Source organism: Schistocerca piceifrons, chromosome 7 (assembly GCF_021461385.2).
Source record: "Schistocerca piceifrons isolate TAMUIC-IGC-003096 chromosome 7, iqSchPice1.1, whole genome shotgun sequence".
Taxonomy (NCBI): domain Eukaryota; kingdom Metazoa; phylum Arthropoda; class Insecta; order Orthoptera; family Acrididae; genus Schistocerca; species Schistocerca piceifrons.
This window is the reverse complement of record NC_060144.1, coordinates 79366580-79392894: the sequence shown is the minus strand read 5'-3', so window position 1 is coordinate 79392894 and position 26315 is coordinate 79366580. Positions and strand designations below refer to the sequence as shown.

Here is a 26315-nt window from a genome sequence, read left to right as displayed (position 1 = left end):
GTGATTTAAAATGGAATGATCATATAAAGTTGATCGTGGGTAAAGCAGATGCCAGACTGAGATTCATTGGATGAATCCTAAGGAAATGCAATCCGAAAACAAAGGAAGTAGGTTACAGTACGCTTGTTCGCCCACTGCTTGAATACTGCTCAGCAGTGTGGGATCCGTGCCAGATATGGTTGATAGAAGAGATAGAGAAGATCCTACGGGGAGCAGTGCGCTTCGTTACAGGATCATTTAGTAATCGCGAAAGCGTTACGGAGATGATAGATAAACTCCAGTGGAAGACTCTGCAGGAGAGGCGCTCAGAAGCTCGGTACGGGCTTTTGTTGAAGTTTCGAGAACATACCTTCACCAGGGAGTCAAGCCGTCTATTGCTCCCTTCTATGTATATCTCGCGAAGAGACCATGAGGATAAAATCAGAGAGACTAGAGCCCACACAGAGGCATACCTACAATCCTTCTTTCCACGAACAATACGCGACTGGAATAGAAGGGAGAACCGATAGAGGTACTCAAGGTACCCTCCTCCACATACCGTCAGGTGGCTTGCAGAGCATGGATGTAGATGTAGATGTAGATGTAGACGTAGACGTGTAATTTGCTTATTTATGTGTCTTATGGGGCGAAATATTTCTCTTAAGATTTTTCATTTACATACAGTCAGTTTCCTTTCTTATGTCTTCTCCTCTGAAATTTAATTATCAGTCAATTAGTATTTGCTGTATAGTAAATTAAAGTGATAATTTATTTGCATTCATCAGTGCTTTTTGAAACATTTATTAATAGTGTTGTAAGAGATATTTATTCAGTTCTCTTGTTACCTAGTTACGCAATGTTGTCAGTATACGTGAAGTTATTAATCTTGGTCTTAGATTCTGATACTGTTTGTAAATATTTTACTTTTACATTATTTTATAGTTACAATGGTATTTCATAAACCGTTGATTTCCCATCCTCTTTGTCGACTCCTGGTTTAATTTCAAATTCATCAGACTTTTTTTTAAATTCATCAATTAAATCCAACTGATGGTAACTCGTAGTGGAAACAAATAAATGTGACTGTATAAAGTCATTATGTACGGCAATTACTTAGTTAGTTTCGTTTTGCATGGATCATTTTCATGATAAATCGTTATAATATGGAAAGAGACATTTTACATTCAAGTCGGAAATTAATTTGTAAGGCTTTTTATTCAAAACAATACATAGATATGAATTAGTAATTCCTACCCATCATCTTGTACACATCTCAATACTAGAAATGAATAGGACATGTTGTCAAGGAGAAACTCTTTCAAATTGTTTTCAAATTTTACTTTTCTGTCCGTCAGAGATTTCACATCGTTGGGTAAGTGACCAAAAAAGTTTGTTGCAGCATTGTAAAACCCATTTTGTGCTAAAGACAGTAAAAGCGGTGGCTCGTTATTTTCAGGTTACTATTCCTTGCTGTAGGGGCTGTGATTTATGATATTTTGTCTAAACCAGCAGATAAAACAGAGGCCTCGTTAATGGCGCGAGACCTGCACGACCTTATAGCAACTGTTATAGTTCTGCATTATTCTGTTACACTAGGGGTGATTCCACGTAATGAAACAGAGAGAATGTAAGATTACAGGACTAATTTATTAAACAGTTGAAAATTAAACAATAATACAACCAAATGGGGGTGGGGAGAAGAAAGATTCAAGTTCTGCAGCCTGCCCCAACGTACGTTCATGACAAGCCACGATAGCAGGAGAAAAGGAATTTTAGTAACGATCGCCATATTATCAAATAGAATCCCATTTAGTAAAGGAACGGGTTGCAGGCATGCAACGACTGCCACCATGAGTCAGCCAAAGACCAAGAAAGATGCTACTGTGCATGAATCGCTAGGTAGCCTCCCGTACTAAAGGAGTAAAATCCGCAAGACGCGAAACTATTCATAATGACCTATCAGGTTCCCTCTGGGCCGCAGGGCGCTAATCTACAGCGCACGTCGGCGCACATGCTTACCGAACTTCATCTCCTGGAAGCAGCACCCCCGGTCTCCGGCAGGGTAACACTAGAACTGCACTACTGCCCCTTTGTCCACTATCCACCCGCGGAAGGCGGTTGGCGCCTACAGGCGAAAAACGGGCGCGCACCTGAACTGGCCAATCAGAGGGCCGGAACCTCACAGGGCGGCGACCTCGCAACGTTAAAATCGAGCAGAAATAGCGGTTACAATGTTGGTAAGGCAGGTTGGGGAACTGAGAACAGGAGAAACTTTGGCCACTACTGAACGTTCAAACGACACCACGTGCTACCCTGGCAATCGAAAAAGGGATGGGAAACGGGAAGTCATCATGGCTGCTAGGAAGACTGCTGCCCTCGCCCATAAATAAAGAAAATTTCTAGCGCCAAGCTCCTCTCACAGATCAGTGTGAGACAAGCTGTAAAAATCGTGAAATAAATCAGGCAACCCATAGAAATTATTAATATTGCCTGAATTATTATTTTACCGAATACCAGAATGCTGGGATTAGAAATATGAAATACGAGCACTGAATTGTGAATGAAGTGCACGTCTTTCAACAGCCTTAATGCGAAGTAATGAATGTCACTTTTCCTCCTGGCGTTGTAATCACGCATCTATCGGTATTAACCCACCCAACATGCACACACGAGTTTTCATTAACAAGAGAGTAAACGGCGAGAAGAAGAAGAAGAAGAAGAGAGGGACAGGCAGCTAGGCATGTGTTGGTAATCGCTGCGGCAGCCGGCCCGTGTTTAAGCTCTGCAAGTGTTTGCGCCTGCCGGAGACGGCCTTTAAGCGGCAAGTGGGGTAAGGAGGCGCACAATGGGTGGCAAACAGCGGCAACAGCCTCGTTAGGCGCGGCTGCTGTTTCCACCCCCAGCCATCCAGACATTCACCCCCGGACACCCACTCCCAGCCCTGGGCTAGCTGCGCCACCGACCTCACTCCGTCAGACCCACCCTCTTCCGCAGTTCCTCCACTGCTTCGACCCGATGACAATTGTCCTTTAACTTGCCTGTAACTACTCACACAGCGCGATATTTTCCTTCTCGTTTACACCTAAGCGGTTCACGTTTAGGGCTGCTCTGTCAAACGCTTCGTTATTCTCATCACCTTCCTACCATTTGTACACTACTGGCCATTAAAATTGGTACACTAAGAAGAAATGCAGATGATAAACGGGTATTCATTGGAAAAATATATATACTCTAGAACTGACATGTGATTACATTTTCACGCAATTTGGGTGCATAGAGCCTGAGAAATCAGTACCCAGAACAACCACCTATGGCCGTAATAACAGCCTTGATACACACGGGCATTGAGTCAAACAAAACTTGGATGCCGTGTACAGGTACAGCTGCCCATGCAGCTAGAAAACGATATCACAGTTCGTCAAGCGTAGTGATGGTTTCAATTGGTGAGAGATCTGGAGAATTTGTTGGCCAGGGCAGCAGTCGAACATTTCCTGTATCCAGAAAGGCCCGTACAGGACGTGCAACATGCGGTCGTGCATTATCCTGCTGAAAGGTAGGGTTTCGCAGGGATCGAATGAAGGGTAGAGCCACGGGTCGTAACACATCTGAAATGTAACGTCCACTGTTCGAAGTGTCGTCAATGCGAACAAGAGGTGACCGAGACGTGTAACCAATGACACCCCATACCATCATGCCGGGTGATACGCCAGTATGGCGACGACGAATACACACTTCCAATGTGCGGTCACCGCGATGTCGCCAAATACTGTTGCGACCATCAAGATGCTGTAAACAGAACCTGGATTCATCCGAAAAAATGAAGTTTTGCCATTCGTGCACCCAGGTTCGTCGTTGAGTACACCATCGCAAACGCCCCTGTCTGTGATGCAGCGTGAAGGGTAACCGCAGCCATGGTCCCCGAGCTGATAGTCCGTACTGCTGCAAACATCGTTGAACTGCATATGTTTGTTGTCTTGGAAACGTCCCCATCTGTTGACTCAGGGATCGAGACATGGCTGCACGATCCGTTACAGCCATGCGCATAAGATGCCTGTCATCTCGACTGCTAGTGAGACGAGGCCGTTGGGATCCAGAACGGCGTTCCGTATTACCCTCCTGAACCCACCGATTCCATATTCTGCTTACAGTCATTGGATCTCGAGCAACGCGAGCAGCAATGTTGGGATACCATAAAGCGCAATCGCAATAGGCTACAATCCGACCTTTATCACAGTCGGAAACGTGATGGTAAGCATTTCTCCTCCTTACACGAGGCATCGCGTTTCACCAGGCAACGCCGGTCAATTGCTGTTTGTGTATGAGAAATCGGTTGGAAACTTTCCTTATGTCAGCACGTTGTAGGTATCGCCACCGGCGCCAACCTTGTGTAGATGCTCTGAAAAACTAATCATTTGCATATCGCAGCATCTTCTTTCTGTCGGTTAAATTTTGCGTCTGTAGCTTGTCATCTTCGTGGTGTAGCAATTTTAATGGCCAGTAGTGTATTACCATCATTTCACTCTACGGAATTCGTGAAGGAGAGCAGAATGAATGGGCTGTAGTTGTGGCGGTCATCGCACAGAAGACTGGTTTGCTGCCCACGGTAGTCAGCTCTGTGCAAGCCTCCTAATGTCTTTACAATTTCTTCAACCTACATCCACTTAACTAGGCTTACTGTAGACAAGGCATCGTCTCCTTTCACATCCTATCTCTTCTTTTAACTTGGTTTCTCTACCCAGTTTGATTCAGCGCTTCTTCGTTTGTTATTCGATCTATCCCCATTACCTTCAGTATCCTTCTGCAGCGCCACATTTCATAAGCTTATGTTCTCCTTTTCTCTGAACTCTTATCGCCCCCACTTCAATTTTCAGTAGGACAAATACCTATGTAAAATACCAACTAAGATTGTAATTTACGTTCGTTTTTAACAAATTCCTCTGTTCCATAAATGATTTTCTCGCTTTCACCACTCTCCATTTTACACTGAAGAGCCAAGGAAACTGGTACACTCGCCTAATATCGTGTAGGGTTCCGCGAGCACGCAGAAGAGCCGCAACACGAGATGGCATGGACTCCACTAATGTCTGAAGTAGTGATGGTGGGAACTGACACAATGAATCCTGCAGAGCAGTCCACCTCTTGTGAACAGCGCGTTGCAAGCCATCACAGATATGCTCAATATTATTTATGTTTCGGGAGTTTGGTGGCCAGAGGAAGTGTTTAAAATCAGAAGAGTGTTCCTGGAGCCACTCTGTAGCAGTTCTGGACGTATAGTGTGTCTCAATGTCCGCTGGAATTGCCCATGTCTGTCGAAATGCACAATGGACTTGAATGGCTGCAGATGAGCAGACAGGATGCTTACGTACGTGTCACCTGTCAGAGTCACATCTAGACATATGAGGGGTCAAATACCACACCAGTTGCACACGTCCCACACCATTACAAAGTCTCCATCAGCTTGAAGAATGCCCCGCTGATATGCAGGGTCCATGGATTCAAGAGGTTGTCTCCGTACTCGTACACGTCCATCCGTGCGATACAATTTGAAATGAGACTCGTCCGACCATGCAACGTGTTTCCAGCCATCAAAAGTCCAATGTCGGTGTTGACGGACCCAGGCGAAGCGTAAAGCTTTGTGTCGTACAGTCATCAAGAGTACACGAGTGGGCCATAGGCTCCTAAAGCTCATATCGATGATGTTTCCTTAGATGGTTCGCACGCTGACATTTGTTGGCCCAGCACTGAAATCAGCAGCAATCTGCGGAAGGGTTGCACCTCTGTCACGTTGAACGACTCTCTTCAGTCGTCGTTTGCCCCGTTCTTGTAGGGTCGTTTTCCGGCCGCAGCGATGTCGGAGATTTGATATTTTACCGCATTCCTGATATTCACGGTATACTCGGTAAATGGTAGCACGGAAAAATCTCCATTTCATCGCTACCTCGGAGATGCTGTGTTCCATCGCTCGTGCGCCGTCTGTAACACCAAGTTCAAACTCACTTAAATCTTGATAACCTGTCATCCTAGCAGCAGTGACCGATCTAACAACTGCGCCGGACCCTTGTTGTCGTACATAGACGTTGCCGACCGCAGTGTCGTATTCTGTCTGTTTATATATCTGTGTATTTGAATACGCATGCCTATACCAGTATGTTTGGCGCTCCAGTCTATATCCTAGTGTGAATACGTTATCCTTCGAGAAATATTCTAACTCCAATGCCATCTCTGACAGAATTACAATGTCGTCGCTACCTCAGGGGTTGTACTTCTCCCTGAACCTGAGTTCCCTCCTCCAATTTTTCCTTGGCTTCCTTTGCTGGTTGCTCAATGTACTGACTAAGACAGGGGATAAAACACAGCTCTGTCTCACTCCGTTCCCAACAACTGCTTATTTTCGCTCTTCGTATTTCATCCATGCCAGCTTCAGAACTTCATGAATTTATTCCATCTGTAAATGTCTGTTTGCCTTTCTTCAACCTATCTTCTAAGATACACTATGTGATCAGAAGTACAGGACACCCCAAAAAACATACGTTTTTCATATTAGGTGCACTGTGTTGCCACCTACTGCCAGGTGCTCCATATCAGCGACCTCAGTAGTCATTAGACATCGTGAGATAGCAGAATGGGACGGTCCGCGGAACTCACGGACTTCGAACGTGGTCAGGTGATTGGGTGTCACTTGTGTCATACGTCTGTACGCGAGACGTCCACACTCCTAAACAACCCTAGGTCCACTGTTTCCGATGTGACAGTGAAGTGGAAACGTGAAGGAACACGTACAGCACAAAAGCGTACAGGCCTACCCCGTCTGTTAACTGACAGAGACCGCCGACAGTTGAAGAGGGTCGTAAGGTGCAATAGATAATTTACACAAACCATCGCACAGGAATTCCAGACTGCATCAAGATCCTCTGCAAGTACTATGACGGTTAGGCGGTAGGTGAGAAAAACTGGATTTCATGGTCGGACGGCTGCTCATAAGCCACCCACCACGCCGGTAAATGACAAACGACGCCTCGCTTGGTGTAAGGAGCGTAAACAATGGACGATTGAACAGTGGAAAAACCTTGTATGGAGTGACAAATCACGATACACAATGTGGCGATCCGATGGCAGGGTGTGGACACGGTGAATGCCATAATATTCTCTTCAGGTTGATTTCCCTTATTGGCCACTTCTGTATATTCTTTCCAGCCTTCAGTTTTCCCTTGTTTGGTTAGCACGGCCTGCCGTCTGAGCTCTTAGTATCCGTAAGTCTCTTCCTGGAATGTCTCCAGTTTTCTTGCAGACGACATCTCTCTTTCCCTTAGTCACGGATCCTTCTGCTTTTGTCGTCTAGCAGTTCCTGCTTACCCATTTTGAATTTTCTATCAATCTCACTTTTAGCCGTCTCTATTCCCCTATTCCCTCCGTGAACTTTTTATATTACTTCGTTTTGTCAATAATTAATTTATCAACCCAGACTAAATTATTGCCTTACTCGTTTTAGCACTAGGAATGTTGAAAAGGTTCTGTTTTTCTGAGGAAACCATGTGTAAATAGTTTAGAATTTTAAATGTATCAAAGTCAAGAATAAATTACTAAATCACATGAAGCTCTTAGAATGCATTGCTACAATAATGCGAACCATTTCGTTTGTTTCAGTGTATTTTGCAGCCTACGTCGAAGCTAATACCTGATTTAACTACAAGGTTGGAACCTAGTAGTCATAATTAACAGTTTTCCTCTACCTAGAGAAAATCATATTATACAGTATTATACAGGTGCGCCATCAGATGTAAACAATGAAATCTCTGTCATGTAGTCGGTTGTAATCGACTGCCTGTCTTAAAATTTCGGCCGCGAATATTGAAGCTACGTTTTTCCTAGTGAGTCGAAGACTGGCGTTGCATATTTTTCCAAAAGTCGGTATTTCCCCTCTGCCATCAGCAAAGAGCATGCGTCACAAACGTTAAATATTTGTCATGTTAATGAACAGAGTAAAAGATTACACCGCTCCCTGACGGGTAAAGAGATGGCTCGCCACCCGTGTTTACACAGCTCCCAAGACATTCGAGTCCGCGGAAGACGACATTAAGGTGGATACACTCTCGATGTTCCAAGTACCGTTTCTGTCTAGCGGATGTGGATTGCGAGACAGGGACTTCAGTAATCAATTAGTTCTACGAATATAGAGGTCTGTCGTACGTGGAAACCACTCAAGTTTTATAAAACCTCTCAGTGAGGCAGTCCCAATCAGAAGAAGGAACATCGCGTTTAGCTGGTGCATTTGAAAATTGTGCCTGATTTATGGAAATTGCTTCCGGCGTACTGAAGAAAGGCAGAGGGCTTAAACATATACAGACAGAAAAAAAATCGCAGCACAATAAAGGACCTGCGCGACATTAACGAAAGTTGGCAATCGTGTTTCTACATCTGAAAGATGATATATATTCACGTTTCGCGCTAGTCACGCCACTGTGAGGCTACTAATCAGGTTTGCTTTGAATACGCTCTGTAACGGTCGTGAGCGTTAGTTATCTTCGAGATTGGACATGGTGAGTTGACGTTAGTCAAAAATGCCTTCAAGGCGACAAGACGCCATTATCTACATCTCATTCAGTTTGAACGATGTCGTGTAATAGGGCTATGAGAATCTGGATGTCCCTTTCGCGGTATTGCAGAAAGAACTGGCAGGAATGTCGATACTGTGCACTACTGCTGACAGCGGTGGCCACAAGAATGAACGGCCACAAGAAGACCGGACTGCGGACGGCCACGTAGCACTGCCGAGTAGGAAGACAATCGTCTACATCTACATCTACATCCATACTCGGGAAGCCACCTGACGGTGTGTGGTGGAGGGTACCTTGAGTACCTCTATCGGTTCTCCCTTCTATTAAAGTCTCGTATTGCTCGTCGAAAGAAAGACTGTCGGTATGCCTCTGTGTGTGCTCTAATCTCTCCGATTTTGTCCTCATGGTCTCTTCGCGAGATATACGTAGGAGGGTGCAATATACTGTGGTGAAGGTATGTTCTCGAAACTTCAACAACAGCCCGTAACGGACTGCATTTCCTTAGGATTCTTCCAATGAATCTCAGTCTGGCATCTGCTTTATCGACGAATAATTTTATATGGTCATTCCATTTTAAATCTTTTCTAATTCCTACTCCCAGATAATTTAGGGAATTAACTGCTTCCAGTTGCTGACCTGCTATATTGTAGCTAAATAATAAGGGATCTTTCTTTCTATGTATTCGCAGCACATTCCACTTGTCTACATTGAGATTCAATTGCCATTCCCTGCACCATGCGTCAATTCGTTGCAGATCCTCCTGCATTTCAGTACGATTTTCCATTGTTACAACCTCTCGATATACCACAGCATCATCCGCAAAAAGCCTCAGTGAACTTCCGATATTATCCACAAGGTCATTTATATATATTGTGAATAGCAACGGTCCTACGACACTCCCCTGCGGCACAACTGAAATCACTCTTACTTCGGAAGACTTCTCTCCATTGAGAATGACATGCTGGGTTCTGTTATCTAGGAACTCTTCAATCCAATCTCACAATTGGTCTGATAGTCCATACGCTCTTACTTTGTTCATTAAACGACTGTGGGGAACTGTATCTAACGCCTTGCGGAAGTCAAGAAACACGGCATCTACCTGGGAACCCGTGTCTATGGCTCTCTGAGTCTCGTGGACGAATAGCGCGAGCTGGGTTTCACACGATTGTCTTTTTCGAAACCCATGCTGATTCCTACAGAGTAAATTTCTAGTCTCCAGAAAAGTCATTATACTCGAACATAATACGTGTTCCAAAATTCTACAACCAATCGACATTAGAGATATAGGTCTATAGTTCTGCACATCTGTTCGACGTCCCTTCTTGAAAACAGGGATGACCTGTGCCTTTTTCCAAACTTTTGGAACGTTACGCTCTTCTAGAGACCTACGGTACACCGCTGCATGAATGAGGGCAAACTCCTTGGCGTACTCTGTGTAAAATCGAACTGGTATCCCGTCAGGTTCAGCGGCTTTTCCACATTTGAGCGATTTTAATTATTTTTGCATCCCTCTGTCATCTATTTCGATATCTATCATTTTGTCATCTGTGCGACAATCGAGAGAAGGAACTACAGTGCAGTCTTCCTCTGCGAAACAGCTTTGGAAAAAGACATTTAGTATTTCGGCCTTTAGTCTGTCATCTTCTGTTTCAGTACCATTTTGGTCACAGAGTGTCTGGACATTTTGTTTTGATCTACCTACCGCTTTGACATAAGACCAAAATTTCGTAGGATTTTCTGCGAAGTCAGTACATAGAACTTCACTTTCGAATTCATTGAACACATCTCGCATGGCCCTCTTCACACTGCATTTCGCTTCGTCTAATTTTTGTTCCTCTGCAAGGCATTGGCTATGTTTACGTTTGCTGTGAAGTTCACTTTGCTTCCGTAGCAGTTTTCTAACTCGGTTGTTGTACCACGGTGGCTCTTTTCCACCTCCTTCGTGTTCGGCGTATCTCTCTGGCGCATCGTACTGCATCTCCAGCAGCAGTCTGAGCAGCAGTTGGCACCACAGTGACACAACGAACTGTTACAGATCGGTTACTTCAAGGACAGCTCCGAGCCAGACGTCGTGTAATGTCTATTCTCTTAATACCGAACCACCGCCATTTGCCACACAGAGGTGTCAAGCGAGAGCTCATTGGAGGGCAGGGTGGAGTGTTGTGTTTTATGATGAAAGCTGGGTCTGTCTCGGCGCCATTGGCGGCTGTGTGTTGGTTTGAAAGAGAACAGTTGAGCACCTACAACCAATCTACACTCCTGGAAATTGAAATAAGAACACTGTGAATTCATTGTCCCAGGAAGGGGAAACTTTATTGACACATTCCTGGGGTCAGATACATCACATGATCACACTGACAGAACCACAGGCACATAGACACAGGCAACAGAGCATGCACAATGTCGGCACTAGTACAGTGTATATCCACCTTTCGCAGCAATGCAGGCTGCTATTCTCCCATGGAGACGATCGTAGAGATGCTGGATGTAGTCCTGTGGAACGGCTTGCCATGCCATTTCCACCTGGCGCCTCAGTTGAACCAGCGTTCGTGCTGGACGTGCAGACCGCGTGAGACGACGCTTCATCCAGTCCCAAACATGCTCAATGGGGGACAGATCCGGAGATCTTGCTGGCCAGGGTAGTTGACTTACACCTCCTAGAGCACGTTGGGTGGCACGGGATACATGCGGACGTGCATTGTCCTGTTGGAACAGCAAGTTCCCTTGCCGGTCTAGGAATGGTAGAACGATGGGTTCGATGACGGTTTGGATGTACCGTGCACTATTCAGTGTCCCCTCGACGATCACCAGTGGTGTACGGCCAGTGTAGGAGATCGCTCCCCACACCATGATGCCGGGTGTTGGCCCTGTGTGCCTCGGTCGTATGCAGTCCTGATTGTGGCGCTCACCTGCACGGCGCCAAACACGCATACGACCATCATTGGCACCAAGGCAGAAGCGACTCTCATCGCTGAAGACGACACGTCTCCATTCGTCCCTCCATTCACGCCTGGCGCGACACCACTGGAGGCGGGCTGCACGATGTTGGGGCGTGAGCGGAAGACGGCCTAACGGTGTGCGGGACCGTAGCCCAGCTTCATGGAGACGGTTACGAATGGTCCTCGCCGATACCCCAGAAGCAACAGTGTCCCTAATTTGCTGGGAAGTGGCGGTGCGGTCCCCTACGGCACTGCGTAGGATCCTACGGTCTTGGCGTGCATCCGTGCGTCGCTGCGGTCCGGTCCCAGGTCGACGGGCACGTGCACCTTCCGCCGACCACTGGCGACAACATCGATGTACTGTGGAGACCTCACGCCCCACGTGTTGAGCAATTCGGCGGTACGTCCACCCGGCCTCCCGCATGCCCACTATACGCCCTCGCTCAAAGTCCGTCAACTGCACATACGGTTCACGTCCATGCTGTCGCGGCATTCTACCAGTGTTAAAGACTGCGATAGAGCTCCGTATGCCACGGCAAACTGGCTGACACTGACGGCGGCGGTGCACAAATGCTGCGCAGCTAGCGCCATTCGACGGCCAACACCGCGGTTCCTGGTGTGTCCGCTGTGCCGTGCGTGTGATCATTGCTTGTACAGCCCTCTCGCAGTGTCCGGAGCAAGTATGGTGGGTCTGACACACCGGTGTCAATGTGTTCTTTTTTCCATTTCCAGGAGTGTATTTGCGAGACATACTGAACCTACTGGTGGAATTATAATCCGGGATACGATTTCGTATGACAACAGGAGCGCTTTCGTGGTTATGCCACTCACCCTGACGTCGGTCTGGTGATTCGAACTGCTGTGCTACCATTCATGAACTGCGTTCCGAGTCGTGTTTTCCAACGGGATAACGCTCGTCCATCTACCGCTCTTGTAGCCCAACATGCTCTACAGAGCGTCGAGACGTTGCATTGGCCTGCTCGATTACCAGATCTGTCTTCAGTCGAATACGAGTGGCATATCATCGGACGACAACTCAAGCGTCATCCACAAACAGGGTCAACTGTCCGTGTGTGGATGACCAACTGCAACAGGCATGGAACTCCATCTCACAAACAAACGTCCGCCACCTGTACATCCCAACGTATGCACATTTACATGCTTGCATTCAACATTCTGGCAGCTGCACAGGTTACTAATGTACCAGCATTTCACATTGGCAAAGGTTTATCTCTCGCTTACATTAACCTGTGATCTTGTAGTATTAATCACTTCAATATTTTACCTAGAAAAATGTATTCCCGAAATTTGATTACTCAACGATTTTTTTTTTTTTTTTTGTGTGCCGCGATCTTTTCCGTCATATGTGTCACCTTCCAAATTCTGCAATTCGCAACAAAGTTGTATTTAAACTTTACGTATATCCCGAACAAAGAATATACTTTGCCTTTAAAATTACTTTTTAGACGTTCCATTTCCTCTGTAATACCATTATCGACGACATTTTCACGTGATCAGCACAGTGAGTGCCAATAAAGTAGACTACCAGTGAGCTTCTGATGAAGCCCTTATGTTGTAGTAGGACACCAAAGTAGCAAACAGTCCTCTTTTCGAACAGGATACGCCCGTGCAAAGAATTCAGATAACTAAAATATTCAAGTAACCTCCATTCGCCTTGCGGCTTCATTACTAGTAGATAATTCAGGTAAATCAAGAACACAGCAGATTTAACCAAAAGAGACATCAACATCTCCTCCACAAAGTTTTCGTTATTAACTGTACAAGATGTCGGCGAATATGTTGTGCCCATCTTGACAAAGGCTGTATCATTAAAATATCTGTTATTAGATGAAATGCTAGCGGTAATAACCATTTCCTGAGCAAAAAATTGGATTATCAGCGTCAGATTTACTGTCAATGGGTAAAACCGCTTCACCCAGAAGACTTTTTGGAATACAGAGACCATATGTAAGTTAGCCTAAAGCAGTCCGTCGTCAGGCCACTAGTGGCCTACCGGGACCATCCGACCGCCGTGTCATCCTCAGTGGAGGATGCGGATAGGAGGGGCGTGGGGTCAGTACACCGCTCTCCCGGTCGTTACGATGGTATTCTTGACCGAAGCCGCTACTATTCGGTCGAGTAGCTCCTCAATTGGCATCACGAGGCTGAGTGCCCCCCAAAAAATGGCAACAGCGCGTGGCGGCCTGGAGGGTCACCCATCCAAGTGCCGACCACGCCCGACAGCGCTTAACTTCGGTGATCTCACGTTAACCGGTGTATCCACTGCGGCAAGGCCGTTGCCGAAGTTAGCCTAAAACGTCTAAATTATTCAGTGCGAGAGATTTCAGTTTGTAGTGGATATCAGTATAAATACGAACTGTTGCGAATAGTTCCTCACAAACAGTATGAAACTAAATGTAGCAAACCAAAATAATTAGTAGACGCTATATTATTAATCATAATTCCCACTGTAATGTTCTGTAAGGTAGTAAGCCTAGACAACACTTGACCGTAAAACGTCAGCCCTCTAACCACCCTCTGTAGCAATTACGTAACTTCACCTCTGACAGAGACTAAACAGCCAGCTTTCGTCAGAGTTTTCACCGAGATATTCGACTCGCCCGGAACGTGCCAGCAAGTTTCACCGCTAAACAATTAGTGGACCAAATCTACAGCAATTCGATTACAGGCCGGGAAGTTCGTTCACTATGCTCCAAATGTCTGGAAGCTATTGATCGCTGTTTTAAGTTGCACGTACTGTCTGCGTTTATGTAACTACACTAAACACCATTTCCACATTAGGGTTTCCTCTTTGCTAATATTGCCTCCTCTCCTCCTTTCTTGTTTTTCTACCTAACTTGTCCTTTTGAAAAAGTTTTGTATATGTGCCTTTGTGAAAGGCGAGGGTGCTTGTTGCATTTCTAGTCACTCTAATGATACGTACGGCTTTTTTTCTGAGGCTCTTAGCTCTCTAATAACCGTATCAGGCATACTTCTGAAGGAGCATTTAAAAGGATTTTTTTTTAATTTCTCAGTTTTGTATAACAGTAGCACGAGAGTAACCAGTGTCAACTAACTGACCTGTAATTTAAAGGTAATACTTTATAATCGTCGTCGGGGATTCAGCATAAGCCTATTCCGTCCTGACAAACCTTATGCACCTCGTTTCCTCGGCCGACCTGTGTTTCTCCTTTCTTCGGAGTTGTAGTTCAGAATTTTCTCATTTTTAACTCTTTTAACAACCTATTTCCATCCATCAGTGTATTCAAATATTTCTTCATTATTGGAAATGTACACTCAATTAATTTCGAACATCTTCGTTCTTTATTAAATTTCTTTCTGTACAGCCCTTTGTTCTTCTCAAGAAACTCATCTCTTCCGCTTGCACACCCATGTTCAGAAAAAAACAGAAACATTGAACAACTAGAAATAGGACTTCCATATTCACAGGACACGTCAGTTAGTATGTTCTGCAGAAATGGTTAACACTTCAGTCATCTTGGTTCAGCATATGTCCTGTTGCCTACTAGGCAAAGGGTCGGTCGTGGACCCTGATAACTTGTTCCATGCGTAATGGCATCGATGATGTTCAGATGGCTCTGAGCACTATGGGACTTAACTTCTAAGGTCATCAGTTCCCTAGAACTTAGAACTACTTAAACCTAACTAACCTAAGGACTTCACACACACCCATGCCCGAGGCTGGATTCGAACCTGCGACCGTACCGGTCGCGCGGTTCCAGACTGTAGCGCCAAGAACCGCTCGGCCACCCCAGCCGGCGGCATAGATGAGTATAAGACACGAATGGTGTCCTGTGATATAGCCATACATGCTGCATTCACCTGGTTCCAAAATCCCCTTTGTTTCGTGAAAAATTCTGCACACACCCATTGCACTGCCGAAACACTTCATCTCACAAGAGTAACAGTTTTCCGGATGGATGTATCACATTCTCCCATGTCAATGATGGCCATCTTGAAGCTGTACGGCTCGCGCTTACGTCTGCGAGGCATCCAGCACGTCTGCTCGACTCACACTGACCCATTACGTTCCGTTTATAGCGACAACAAGAGCCGCAGGCACATTTTACCAGTAGATGGCGTTGCGCCGCGATGTCGATGTTGACCTAGAACCGGTTGGCGACATGGTTCAAATGCTAATCATTTCTGCAGGAAATACTAATGTCCAGGTCGTGTGAATATGAACGGCCTATCTCTAGTCGTTCAGTGTTCTGTCTTTTTTCTGAACGTGAGTGTATTTTACTGTCACCTTTCTTTATCAGTTAACCAACCTTCGCTCCCATAGAGCAGTAAATGTATCGTCATAATTTCATAAAGTTTGATTTGAGTATCTGTTCTGATTATGTAGGTAAGTGTTCTGTTTATTGTGCTACATACTGTTTGAAATTTTCATCCATTTCATTATCATAGTCATAAGTCGCGCCTCAGCCAAAATATTTATAATGTTAATTATTATTTTCCACCGTATTGCATATTTGCTTTGAATGGCCATTGCTTTCGTCTTAAGTTCGGAAATTTTTAGATTGTTGTATGTATGCATTTGATTTAGTGGGTGGGAGGTCGTCTTGGATAGCAGGTCGCTAAAGGCGAGGTGTGTTTTCCAGGACATTCAACAGAATGGACTCCATAATGCTCTGTCCGCATCAGTTGGACATGAAACCAGACAGCTTATATTACTGAAACTTCCTGACAGATTAAAACTGTGTGCCGGACCGAGACTCGAACTCGGGACGTTTGCCTTTCACGGGCAAGTGCTCTACCAACCGAGCTACCCAAGCACGACTCCCGACCCGTCCTCACAGCTTCAGTTTTGCCAGTACCTCGTCTCCTACCTTTCAAACTTCACAGAAGCTTTTCTGCGAACCTTACAGAACTAGCACTCCTGGAAGAAAAGATATTGCGCAGGCATGGCTTAGTCTCTGCCTAGGGGATGTTTCCAGAATGAGATTTTCACTCTTCAGCGGAGTGTGCGCTTATATGAGACTTCCTGACAGACTGAAATTGTGTGCCGGACCGAGACTCGAAGTCGGGACGTTTGCCTTTCACGGGCAAGTGCTCTACCAACCGAGCTACCCAAGCACGACTCCCGACCCGTCCTCAAAGCTTCAGTTTTGCCAGTACCTCGTGTCCTACCTTTCAAACTACACAGAATCTCTCCTGCGAACCTTTCAGACGAGGTACTGGCAGAATTGAAGCTGTGAGAACGGGTCGTGAGTTGTGCTTGGGTAGCTCGGTTGGTAGAGCACTTGTCCGCGAAAGGCAAAGGTCCCGAGTTGGAATCTCGGTCCGGCACACAGTTTTAATCTGCCAGGAAGTTTCACATCAGCGCACACTCAGCTGCAAAGTGAAAATCTCATTCTGGAAACATCCCCTAGTCTGTGGCTAAGCCATGTCACCGCAGTATACTTTCTTCCAGGAGTGCTAGTTCTGCAATGTTCGCAGAAGAGCTTCTATAAAGTTTGGAAGGTAGGGGACGTGGTACTGGCAGAAGTAAAGCTGTGAGGACGGGGCGTCAGTCGTGCTTGGGTAGCTCAGTTGGTAGAGCACTTGCCCGCAAAGGCAAAGGTCCCGAGTTCGAGTCTCGGTCCGGCACACAGTTTTAATCTGCCAGGAAGTTTCATATCAGCGCACACTTCGCTGCATAGTGAAAATCTCATTCCAGCTTACATTACTGATTGCTTGCACTCTTTGTATCCCTATCTCTGACACTTTCCATAAACTCTATAGGGTGAAGATAAATTAAACGGACGTACTGCAGGGACGGATTCCTGACTCGAAATTGGGGAAATGCATCGTTGCTACGGTAGATGGCGCTGAGAACTGAAAGATCCTCTGATCCTGTGCCTTGTGTTCGTTTGAGTTGCAGGCTGTGCGACTGACGCAGCGTACTGTAAGCAGCAGAAGGGTCCGATATTCACGTCGAGAACAAGAGGAGATGGTGTTTGTGTACGGCCAATCGGATGGAAATGGTCGAGAGGCAGCAAGGCTATACCAAAACAAGTTCCCTCACGGACACCAACCATGTCACACAGCCATTTTTGGGCGTTTGTGTGATCATGAGTCCATTCAGACAGACAAACGTGATGACGGGCCACTTTCATGGAGGCTTTACTAGGGTTCGTCCCAAATCTGACGCACGCGCAGTGCGCCGCCTCTCTGCAAGTTCATTAGTCTACTGCAGCAAGGCGCCTAAACTGTAGGACCATGTGGTCTGAAGAGTGACTGTATCCGCCACTGATATACGTTCTGACTGCAGTACAACTCGAGTCCCAGTGAGGTCAAGCTCTTGTTGTGGTTATTTAAAACCACAGGGTTCGAAGATAACGAGCTACTGTGCGAGGGATTCTGCTTTTTACTTCCTACCTAACTGTGCTCGTTTTCACAGTTTTGGGCCGTCTACTTAGTTGCATTAGGTTGCCATCATCTTCTAAGTAGCAGAACCGCTTGTCTGGCGTATGTTGTGTGGATTCGAGAGTAAAGGATCGTTCAAACTTAAAATGAAGTGCTCCCTCACTACGCAAAGCGTCATCTTAGAGAAAATTACTAACATTCTTAAATAATTTCAATTACGACAAATAAAAAAAAAATTATGGATAATTCCTCTACATGGGGTCGTAATTGCCCTCTGCTTGGTACCTCTCGTCCGCCTTCGTAACGCATTTGAAATCACGAATTAAAATGTCAGACGAATGGAAAAACTAGTAGAAACCGACCTCGGGGAAGATCAGTTCGGATTCCGTAGAAATGTTGGAACACGTGAGGCAATACTGACTCTACGACTTATCTTAGAAGAAAGATTAAGGAAAGGCAAACCTACATTTCTAGCATTTGTAGACTTAGAGAAAGCTTTTGACAATGTTGACTGGAATACTCTCTTTCAAATTCTAAAGGTGGCAGGGGTAAAATACAGGGAGCGAAAGGCTATTTACAATTTGTACAGAAACCAGGTGGCAGTTATAAGAGTCGAGGGGCATGAAAGGGAAGCAGCGGTTGGGAAGGGAGTGAGACAGAGTTGTAGCCTCTCCCCGATGTTATTGAATCTGTATATTGAGCAAGCAGTAAAGGAAACAAAAGAAAAATTCGGAGTAGGTATTAAAGTCCACGGAGAAGAAATAAAAACGTTGAGGTTCGCCGATGACATTGTAATTCTGCCAGAGACAGCAAAGGACTTGGAAGAGCTGTTGAACGGAATGGACAGTGTCTTGAAAGGAGGATATAAGATGAACATCAACAAAAGCAAAAGGACGATAATGGAATGTAGTCGAATTAAGTCGGGTGATGCTGAGGGAATTAGATTAGGAAATGAGACACTTAAAATAGTAAAGGAGTTTTGCTATTTGGGGAGCAAAATAACTGATGATGGTCGAAGTAGAGAGGATATAAAATGGAGACTGGCAATGACTAGGAAAGCGTTTCTGAAGAAGAGAAGTTTGTTAACATCGAGTACAGATTTAAGTGTCAGGAAGTCGTTTCTGAAAGTATTTGTATGGAGTGTAGCCATGTATGGAACTGAAACGTGGACGATAAATAGTTTGGACAAGAAGAGAATAGAATCTTTCGAAATGTGGTGCTACAGAAGAATGCTTAAGGTTAGATGGGTAGATCACATAACTAATGAGGAGGTATTGAATAGAATTGGGGAGAAGAGGAGTTTGTGGCACAACTTGACTAGAAGAAGGGACCGGTTGGTAGGAGATGTTCTGAGGCATCAAGGGATCACCAATTTAGTATTGGAGGGCAGCGTGGAGGGTAAAAATCGTAGAGCGAGACCAAGAGATGAATACACTAAGCAGATTCAGAAGGATGTAGGTTGCAGTAAGTACTGGGAGATGAAGAAACTTGCACAGGATAGAGTAGCATGGACAGCTACATCAAACCAGTCTTAGGACTGAAGACAACAACAACAACAATTAAAATGTAAGCAAAATTAACTACTTCATGTAGGAATATTACTTCTAGCCTCATGGCTTGTTTATCTCCGATTAACAGACTTCTGGTTTGGCGATAATTCTTTGCCAACTCTGGAGAAATCATTCAAATGGCTCTGAGCACTATGGGACTTAACATCTGAGGTCATCAGTCCCTAAGAACTTAGAACTACTTAAACCTAACTAACCTAAAGACATCACACACTTCCATGCTCGAGGCAGGATTCGAACCTGAGACCGTAGCGATCGCGTGGTTCCAGACTGAAGCGCCTAGAACCGCCCGCCACACCGGCCGTCCCAACACTGGAGAGCGTGGCATCACGATACCTATAGAAACGTTCAGTTTTGAATTTACCCCGGTATCTTCTAAACAAAGTTGACGGTGTGCTTGGGATACGTAAAGCAGCCACTCTCCTATGTGGTGTTGCAGGCGTTGTTGAGTGTTTGCTTGCCTGCCTCACGTGGAAGGTCATCGCCGGTGAGTGAGCTTCTTTCGGCAAAGGCGCTGGAGATGATAAGTAGCCAGCACGGGCAGCCGTTTTGCGCAGCTCACGTGGCACACACTCGCCGTTGCAGAAATTCATGCGCGTTCTCATAAATGTTGATGGCGCGCAGTGGAGTGGCGCAGGCTACCAGCGGATGCCGTGACGTCACGCGGTGCCACTCCGGGGTGCCGTCACAGAGGGTGCCGCGAAGATTTCACGTTCAGCGCGCAACTATTACAGCTCATCAGGACAATCAGACCATATTAAATTCATATTCAGAATGATCATAGTTTACAGACGACCAGCAATTCAAAACCGCTGTTTCTTTAACGAATCGGACTACCATTTATAAAACATATACTGGAAGTATGCATTTCAGACCTTTCAGGTCCGTCATCACGTGTGACTTGTCTTAACACGTGATTTATTTTTGCTCTTGAATGAGGTGAAAAATATATTCCTGTCAAGAAAAGGTTTGATGTTAGGTTATGAATTTCGTAAGTCAAATGCAGAAAAGGTGTGCGAAATAGCGGAAAAATGAACGGTGTAAGCTTACTTCATAATCGAAGAAAAGGGTTTTTAACTTTTTAACACCGTCATACATCCTTCTCTCCATCCTGTTCATGTATATCACTTCACTCAAGAGACACATTTGCATACAAACATTTGAAGCTCCAAAATATGGATAAAATTAAATTTATAAAACAGCTTCAAACATCTCACTACTTTACAAATGAGTTAAAGTATTAACTATTGGACGTTAAGCACGTAAAACTTTCGTGATTGAAGGTACAAAACCGTAACTGTGTTGGTTTTATTAGTTTCAAATCACTCACCCACAGACTAATGAAAAAGAATAAAAGCAGCCGGCCGCTGTGGCCGAGTGGTGCTAGGCGCTTCAGTCCGGAACAGCGCAGCTACTACGGTCGCAGGTTCGAATCCTGCCTCGGGAAATGGATGTGTGTGATGTCCCCAGGTTAGTTAGGCTTAAGTAGTTCTAAGTCTAGAGGACTGTTGAACTTAGATGTTAAGTCCCATAGTGCTTAGAGCCATTTGAACCATTTTTTGAAAAGAAAAGCAAAACTGGGGAACCAAAAAAGTGTTAACCCTTTTACCTGTTAATGTTTATTTTAGTCTTGATGGTAGGAAAAGTAAAGAAACCTCTTTTCGAGACACTATCCCTTCCGTTCAACAAGACTGCCAAGCCCGTTGTAGGGGTGGTCAGTAATTAGATAACATGCAAATGACGTTTCGTGGTCGTAGTGGAATGGCTGGCTAATAGTATTCACGGAGTTTCTAAGTGTTCTGTAGACAGATACCTGGTAAAGACAGCGCCAACATCGGAACATACTGATGTCGGATTTCTGTATGTTTTGGAAAGCCATCACCAACCTCACTTGATGCTCAAGTTTTACCATATCAACACGAGTACGTAAAAGTTTAGTCGGGGTTTGATTTTATGTTTAAAGTTTGTTTGAAATCGCTATGTCCCCTCATTCTTAAATAGTCAGCGTAATTTACGTACCGTAAATTACACTGCGTCAAGACATACGCACATTTTCTTGCTTTGATACTTGACTTGCTGTGGTGAGGCTTGAACGTAAGATTAATTAGTAGGTTATGAACGCATTTTAAATTTTTAAACTCGGTTAGTAATTATATCTTTCTCGGGTAGCACCTGAAGAAGAGAGCGAGTTACGCCGACCAAATATCGTGCAAGAACGACGCTGATATCTTGCAGAACTCCCGACAACTCAAGATTTCATTATATGAAATAGTGAAAACACTTTTTTTGTGTGTGTGTGCCTGGATACTGTTAGACAGGCAGTCCGCAGTTGGGATTGTGTGATCGTTTTAGTCGTTTCATTACTTCCCACACTCTCTCTTCCAACATATTCCCATTTTTCTGTATTCATTAAGTTGTTTTGTTTTGTTGAAGTTGTCTTCGTATTCCACATAGTCTGTAGTTTCAATAGTTAAGGCTTTCTTTTAACTGGTACTTGTATTACTGTCCATCTTTAACACCCCTTGTCGGCCGGCCGGAGTGGCCGAGCGGTTACAGGCGCTACAGTCTGGAACCGCACGACCGCTACGGTCGCAGGTTCGAATCCTGCCTCGGGCATGGATGTGTGTGATGTCCTTAGGTTAGTTAGGTTTAAGTAGTTCTAAGTTCTAGGGGACTTATGACCACAGCAGTTGAGTCCCATAGTGCTCAGAGCCATTTGAACACCCCTTGTAGTTGTTTCATCAACTACTGTTCATATTTTACTTTGCTCATTTATTTAATGAAAACTGTTACACAACCACTGCTTTGATTATAATGTTAATGTTAATATGCAGTACCACCACACTCTCAAACTGTAGGTTTCCTCAAACACCTCCATTTCATAAATTTGTTTATTTCTGTTTATCTTACTGATATTGCTTAAGCTCCTTATGTATTCTGTAGTTACATTGATAACTGTCTCTTTAATTGGTTGTGTATGTTTCCTACCTCCTGATGCAGCCTTGTCTAGCACTAATTTTATTTTACTTTATTAGTTTTGTTTATTAACAGAAAATGTTATGTAGGCATGCTCTTCCTCTTTTGTGCTAAAGGTTTTCCTGTCTACTCCACTGTTATTTATGTACTGTTCAGTTTTTACTTTTTCATTGCAAAGATGTTACTTACTGTATGTTTCTACTTCAGTCTAGATGTGTTACTTCTCTTCCAATGTTGACTGCTAACATTTAGCTTCTTTGGTGACAATACTCAGTAAATATCTGAAGATGGACTAGTAAGCCGAAAACCGGTTAACGATAAAAGTAATATTGTAGAACAAAAGCAAACATTTGTTTTTCATTTATTTTAATGTCAGATTTGTTTCCTAATCACTCACGCATTACCTATCAGTACTGGGAGCTGTGCATCTTGACACCAAATCCGATATGGTATTCCTCGCTACCTGCGTCGCTCAAGGACTCCTCATCCTGTTCTCATCGCTATCTCACATTCCTGGTCCATACTGCATGATCATGTGTCACTCGTGGAGAGCGTAACCTATCTTTCCTCCTTGATGAAGTTCGCCTCAAGATGTATTGGACTGTGATATGCAATGAATTCCTCCAGCTTCTGTCTACAATGTCACCATAATGAGCATACTGCATCTGCAGCATAAGAAACACATCACATTCCAGAGGGCTGTTATGTTTTGTTCCTTAACATGTTCCAAAAGCATGTTGGCCACAGCCGGACTGCACAATGCTTCTCTACTGATACATCGTCGAAGAGAAAATATGGTTGGGCCAGAACTCTGTTTCCGACGATTATAATACCACGATCTTCAACAGGGAAGTTAAAAGTCATACACTTTACACAGTTACACTTGTGATGGCTTGAACACTGCTGGGGACCCTTTCAGTGAGGTGTCCGAATGTCTTTGGAGGAATGGCAGTCCATTCCTCTTCAACAACCGAAACCAGAGATTGGTTGGTTGGCTTGTGATATCATGAGAGTAAACTACAGGGTCATCAGTCCCTTTTTCCTGAGGGAAGCAAGACTCAAGGTAAAACAAGACCCAAATTTAATTTGGGGAGGTAAAACGGGATAAAAGGAATGGGGAACCACACCGAAACAGAAAACGAAAGAAAGGAAGAAAAATGGGGAGAAAGTACACAACAGAATGTCCAGCCCAAAAAGACAAGGCGAGATAAACACACATAGGGAAAAGACGAACAACAAGGCAAACAAAATGCAGAGAAATGATGATAGAGACTGAAATCAGAGGGAGGAGGATTCCTCGGAGAGAAGGCCAGACTCCCACCCTTAGATGGTATGATAAAAAAAAACCTTACGAATAAAGCATAAAACTAAATCTACCCAGCATCGTAGGCAGGGTGCTCGGAAGGTTAATATTCCGCCGCAGAGCGGCTAAAATTGGGCAGTCCAACAAGACATGGACGACAGTCATAGGGGAGCAACAGTGAAACCGAGGTGGTTCCCTGCGACGGAGGTGGCGACCGTGTGTTAGCCAAACATGGCCGATGCGTAGCCGCCAAAGGACCACAGATTCCCTATCAGTGGCTCGCATGGATGACCGCCACACATTTGTTGTCTCCTTTATAACACGGAGTTTATTTGGTGTATAGAGGGTGTGCCACTCAGTATCCCAGATCGTGAAAACTTTGAGGCGGAAGACCGATCGCAAATAGGTCTCCGGCAGGCCAATCTCCAGAACTTGTTTACTGGTAACCTGTTTGGCCAGGCGGTCAGCAAGCTCATTGTCCTGTATCCCGACACGTCCTGAGGCCCAAATGAAGGTCACAGAACGTTCACTGTTTTCGAGGGCATATAGAGACTCATGGAGGGTAGTGATGTTGGTCGTTGGTCCTGCAGCGACGTCGGGGTCTTGATTCATCGCCAAGTGTTTCATTGGGTTCATGTCTGTACTCTGAGAGGCCAGTCCATTTCAGGAATGTTACTGTCCACAAACCATTGCCATATGACACGGCGTATTGTCATATTGATACAAACAGCCATCGTCTTGGAACTGCTCCCGTACTCCACGCAGTACTCTGCTGTAAAATTTGGGATACTCCCCTTTAGTGTGTTTGAAGAGCAATTCTTGAGGGCTTTTCTTCCAGCAGAGTATGAATTTTGTAGTTGGGTACCTTTGACGCCCACCCCCCCTCCCACCCTCTGCTTGGTGCACCAAATGCATGCTTGCCTCGATTAGGCCTTAAACTGGCCCTGGTTGTGGGCCTTTCTTGGACCCTGACAGTGTATACTGAACGTCCCAATCTGGTGTGTTGCAGCAGGATGCGCCACGGCCTCCGCCCCCGCGCGGCCACCGCCAGCCTGCTGCTGCTGGCGCTGCTCGCAGCATTTGCCAGCTGCTCCCTCGCTGCCCCCCAGGCCCCCGCCGCCGACACCGTCTCTGCGGCCGCCCCCGCTGCTGCCGCCGCATCTCCAGCAGCCAGCGACGAAGACAAGTCAGACGAGGAGAAGCGAGCATGGCAGGACCTGAACGCCGGCTGGGGCAAGCGAGCGTGGCAAGACCTGGGATCCTCGTGGGGCAAGAGGGCGTGGCAAGACCTGGGCTCCTCCTGGGGCAAGCGCGCGTGGCAAGACCTGAATGCCGGTTGGGGGAAGCGTGCTTGGCAGGACCTGGGCTCTGCCTGGGGCAAGCGTGCCTGGCAGGACCTGAACGCCGGCTGGGGAAAACGAGGATGGAGGGACCTGCAGGTGAGTCACACCGGCCACATCTCTCTGGAATAACACATTACTGCTGTTTTCGTGGTCTGTAGTCCTAAGGCTGATTTGACTGAACACACTGTATGAGCCTCTTCGTGTCTACATTACTATCGTAACCTACATCTGCCACCATACCTGAGGTCGCTAATGCACACGATTGTGGTTGGGCAAATAGATGAGCCACTGCGAATCCTGCTGGTGGAAAATTTTTACTGCCAGTGTTTCGCCAGCAAGGGGAGGAGAGGTGGTGGAGGTAAGATTCCTGATGACAAATGTTTGCGCCAGTGTCTTGAACGAAATTCCACATCTGTCTGCAGTGTCTCAGGATGTTAATCCGACCAGCTTGGTGGCTAGCTTGGTGCTATTTTAAAGAATTAGGCTATGTGCTGGCACTGGGTAGCACCCTCTTCCTCCTCTTCATCCATAACCACACAACCCCGACACTACACTGTACAAGCTCTACTATAGTCGGTCACATGAAACATATACAAACTTGACACTTCATTACACGTTTCAGGAAGGAAATAACAAACCTCCTCCGCTAGTACCTCGCCTAGAATGGCGATACAGGATTCCTGCATCTGTTCTCCTACAATCATTTACTGAGTATGGGACTACTTTTGTAAGCAGGCTGTTTAATTTTTTATGTTGGTAACGCCACGTAGCGCTCTGTATGAAAATCACTGGCTGTGCTGTGTGCAGTCTGCGGCTGGTTGGCATTGTTGGAATATTCGCTATTGTAGTGTTGGGCAGTTGGATGTGAACAGCGCGTAGCGTTGCGCAGTTGGAGGTGAGCCGCCAGCAGTGGTGGTTGCGGGGAGTGAGATGGCGGAGTTTTGAGAGCGGATGATCTGGACGTGTGTCCATCAGAGAGGGTAAATTTGTAAGACTGGAGGTCATGAACTGATATATATATACAGGGTGATTAATAAAGAATACCACAACTTTAGGAATTTAAAACTCTGCAACGACAAAAGGCAGAGCTAAGCACTATCTGTCGGCGAATTAAGGGAGCTATAAAGTTTCATTTAGTTGTACATGTGTTCGCTTGAGGCGCTGTTGACTAGGCGTCAGCGTCAGTTGATGCTAAGATGGCGACCGCTGAACTGAAAGCTTTTTGTGTTATTGAGTACGGCAGAAGTGAAACGACGACAATTGTTCAGCGTGCATTTCGA

General features: G+C 45.4%; 1 protein-coding gene across 1 annotated transcript in view; it reads left to right on the top strand.

Moving 5' to 3' along the window:
• The window catches only part of LOC124805198 (prothoracicostatic peptide-like), a 603387-nt gene that overhangs the window by 324207 nt on the left and 252865 nt on the right, over nucleotides 1-26315 (top strand). The window contains exon 2 of the mRNA XM_047265694.1: nucleotides 24702-25131. Within this exon, the coding sequence (XP_047121650.1) occupies nucleotides 24706-25131 (426 nt within the window). The 5' untranslated portion in view covers nucleotides 24702-24705. The remainder of the gene's footprint in view (nucleotides 1-24701; nucleotides 25132-26315) is intronic.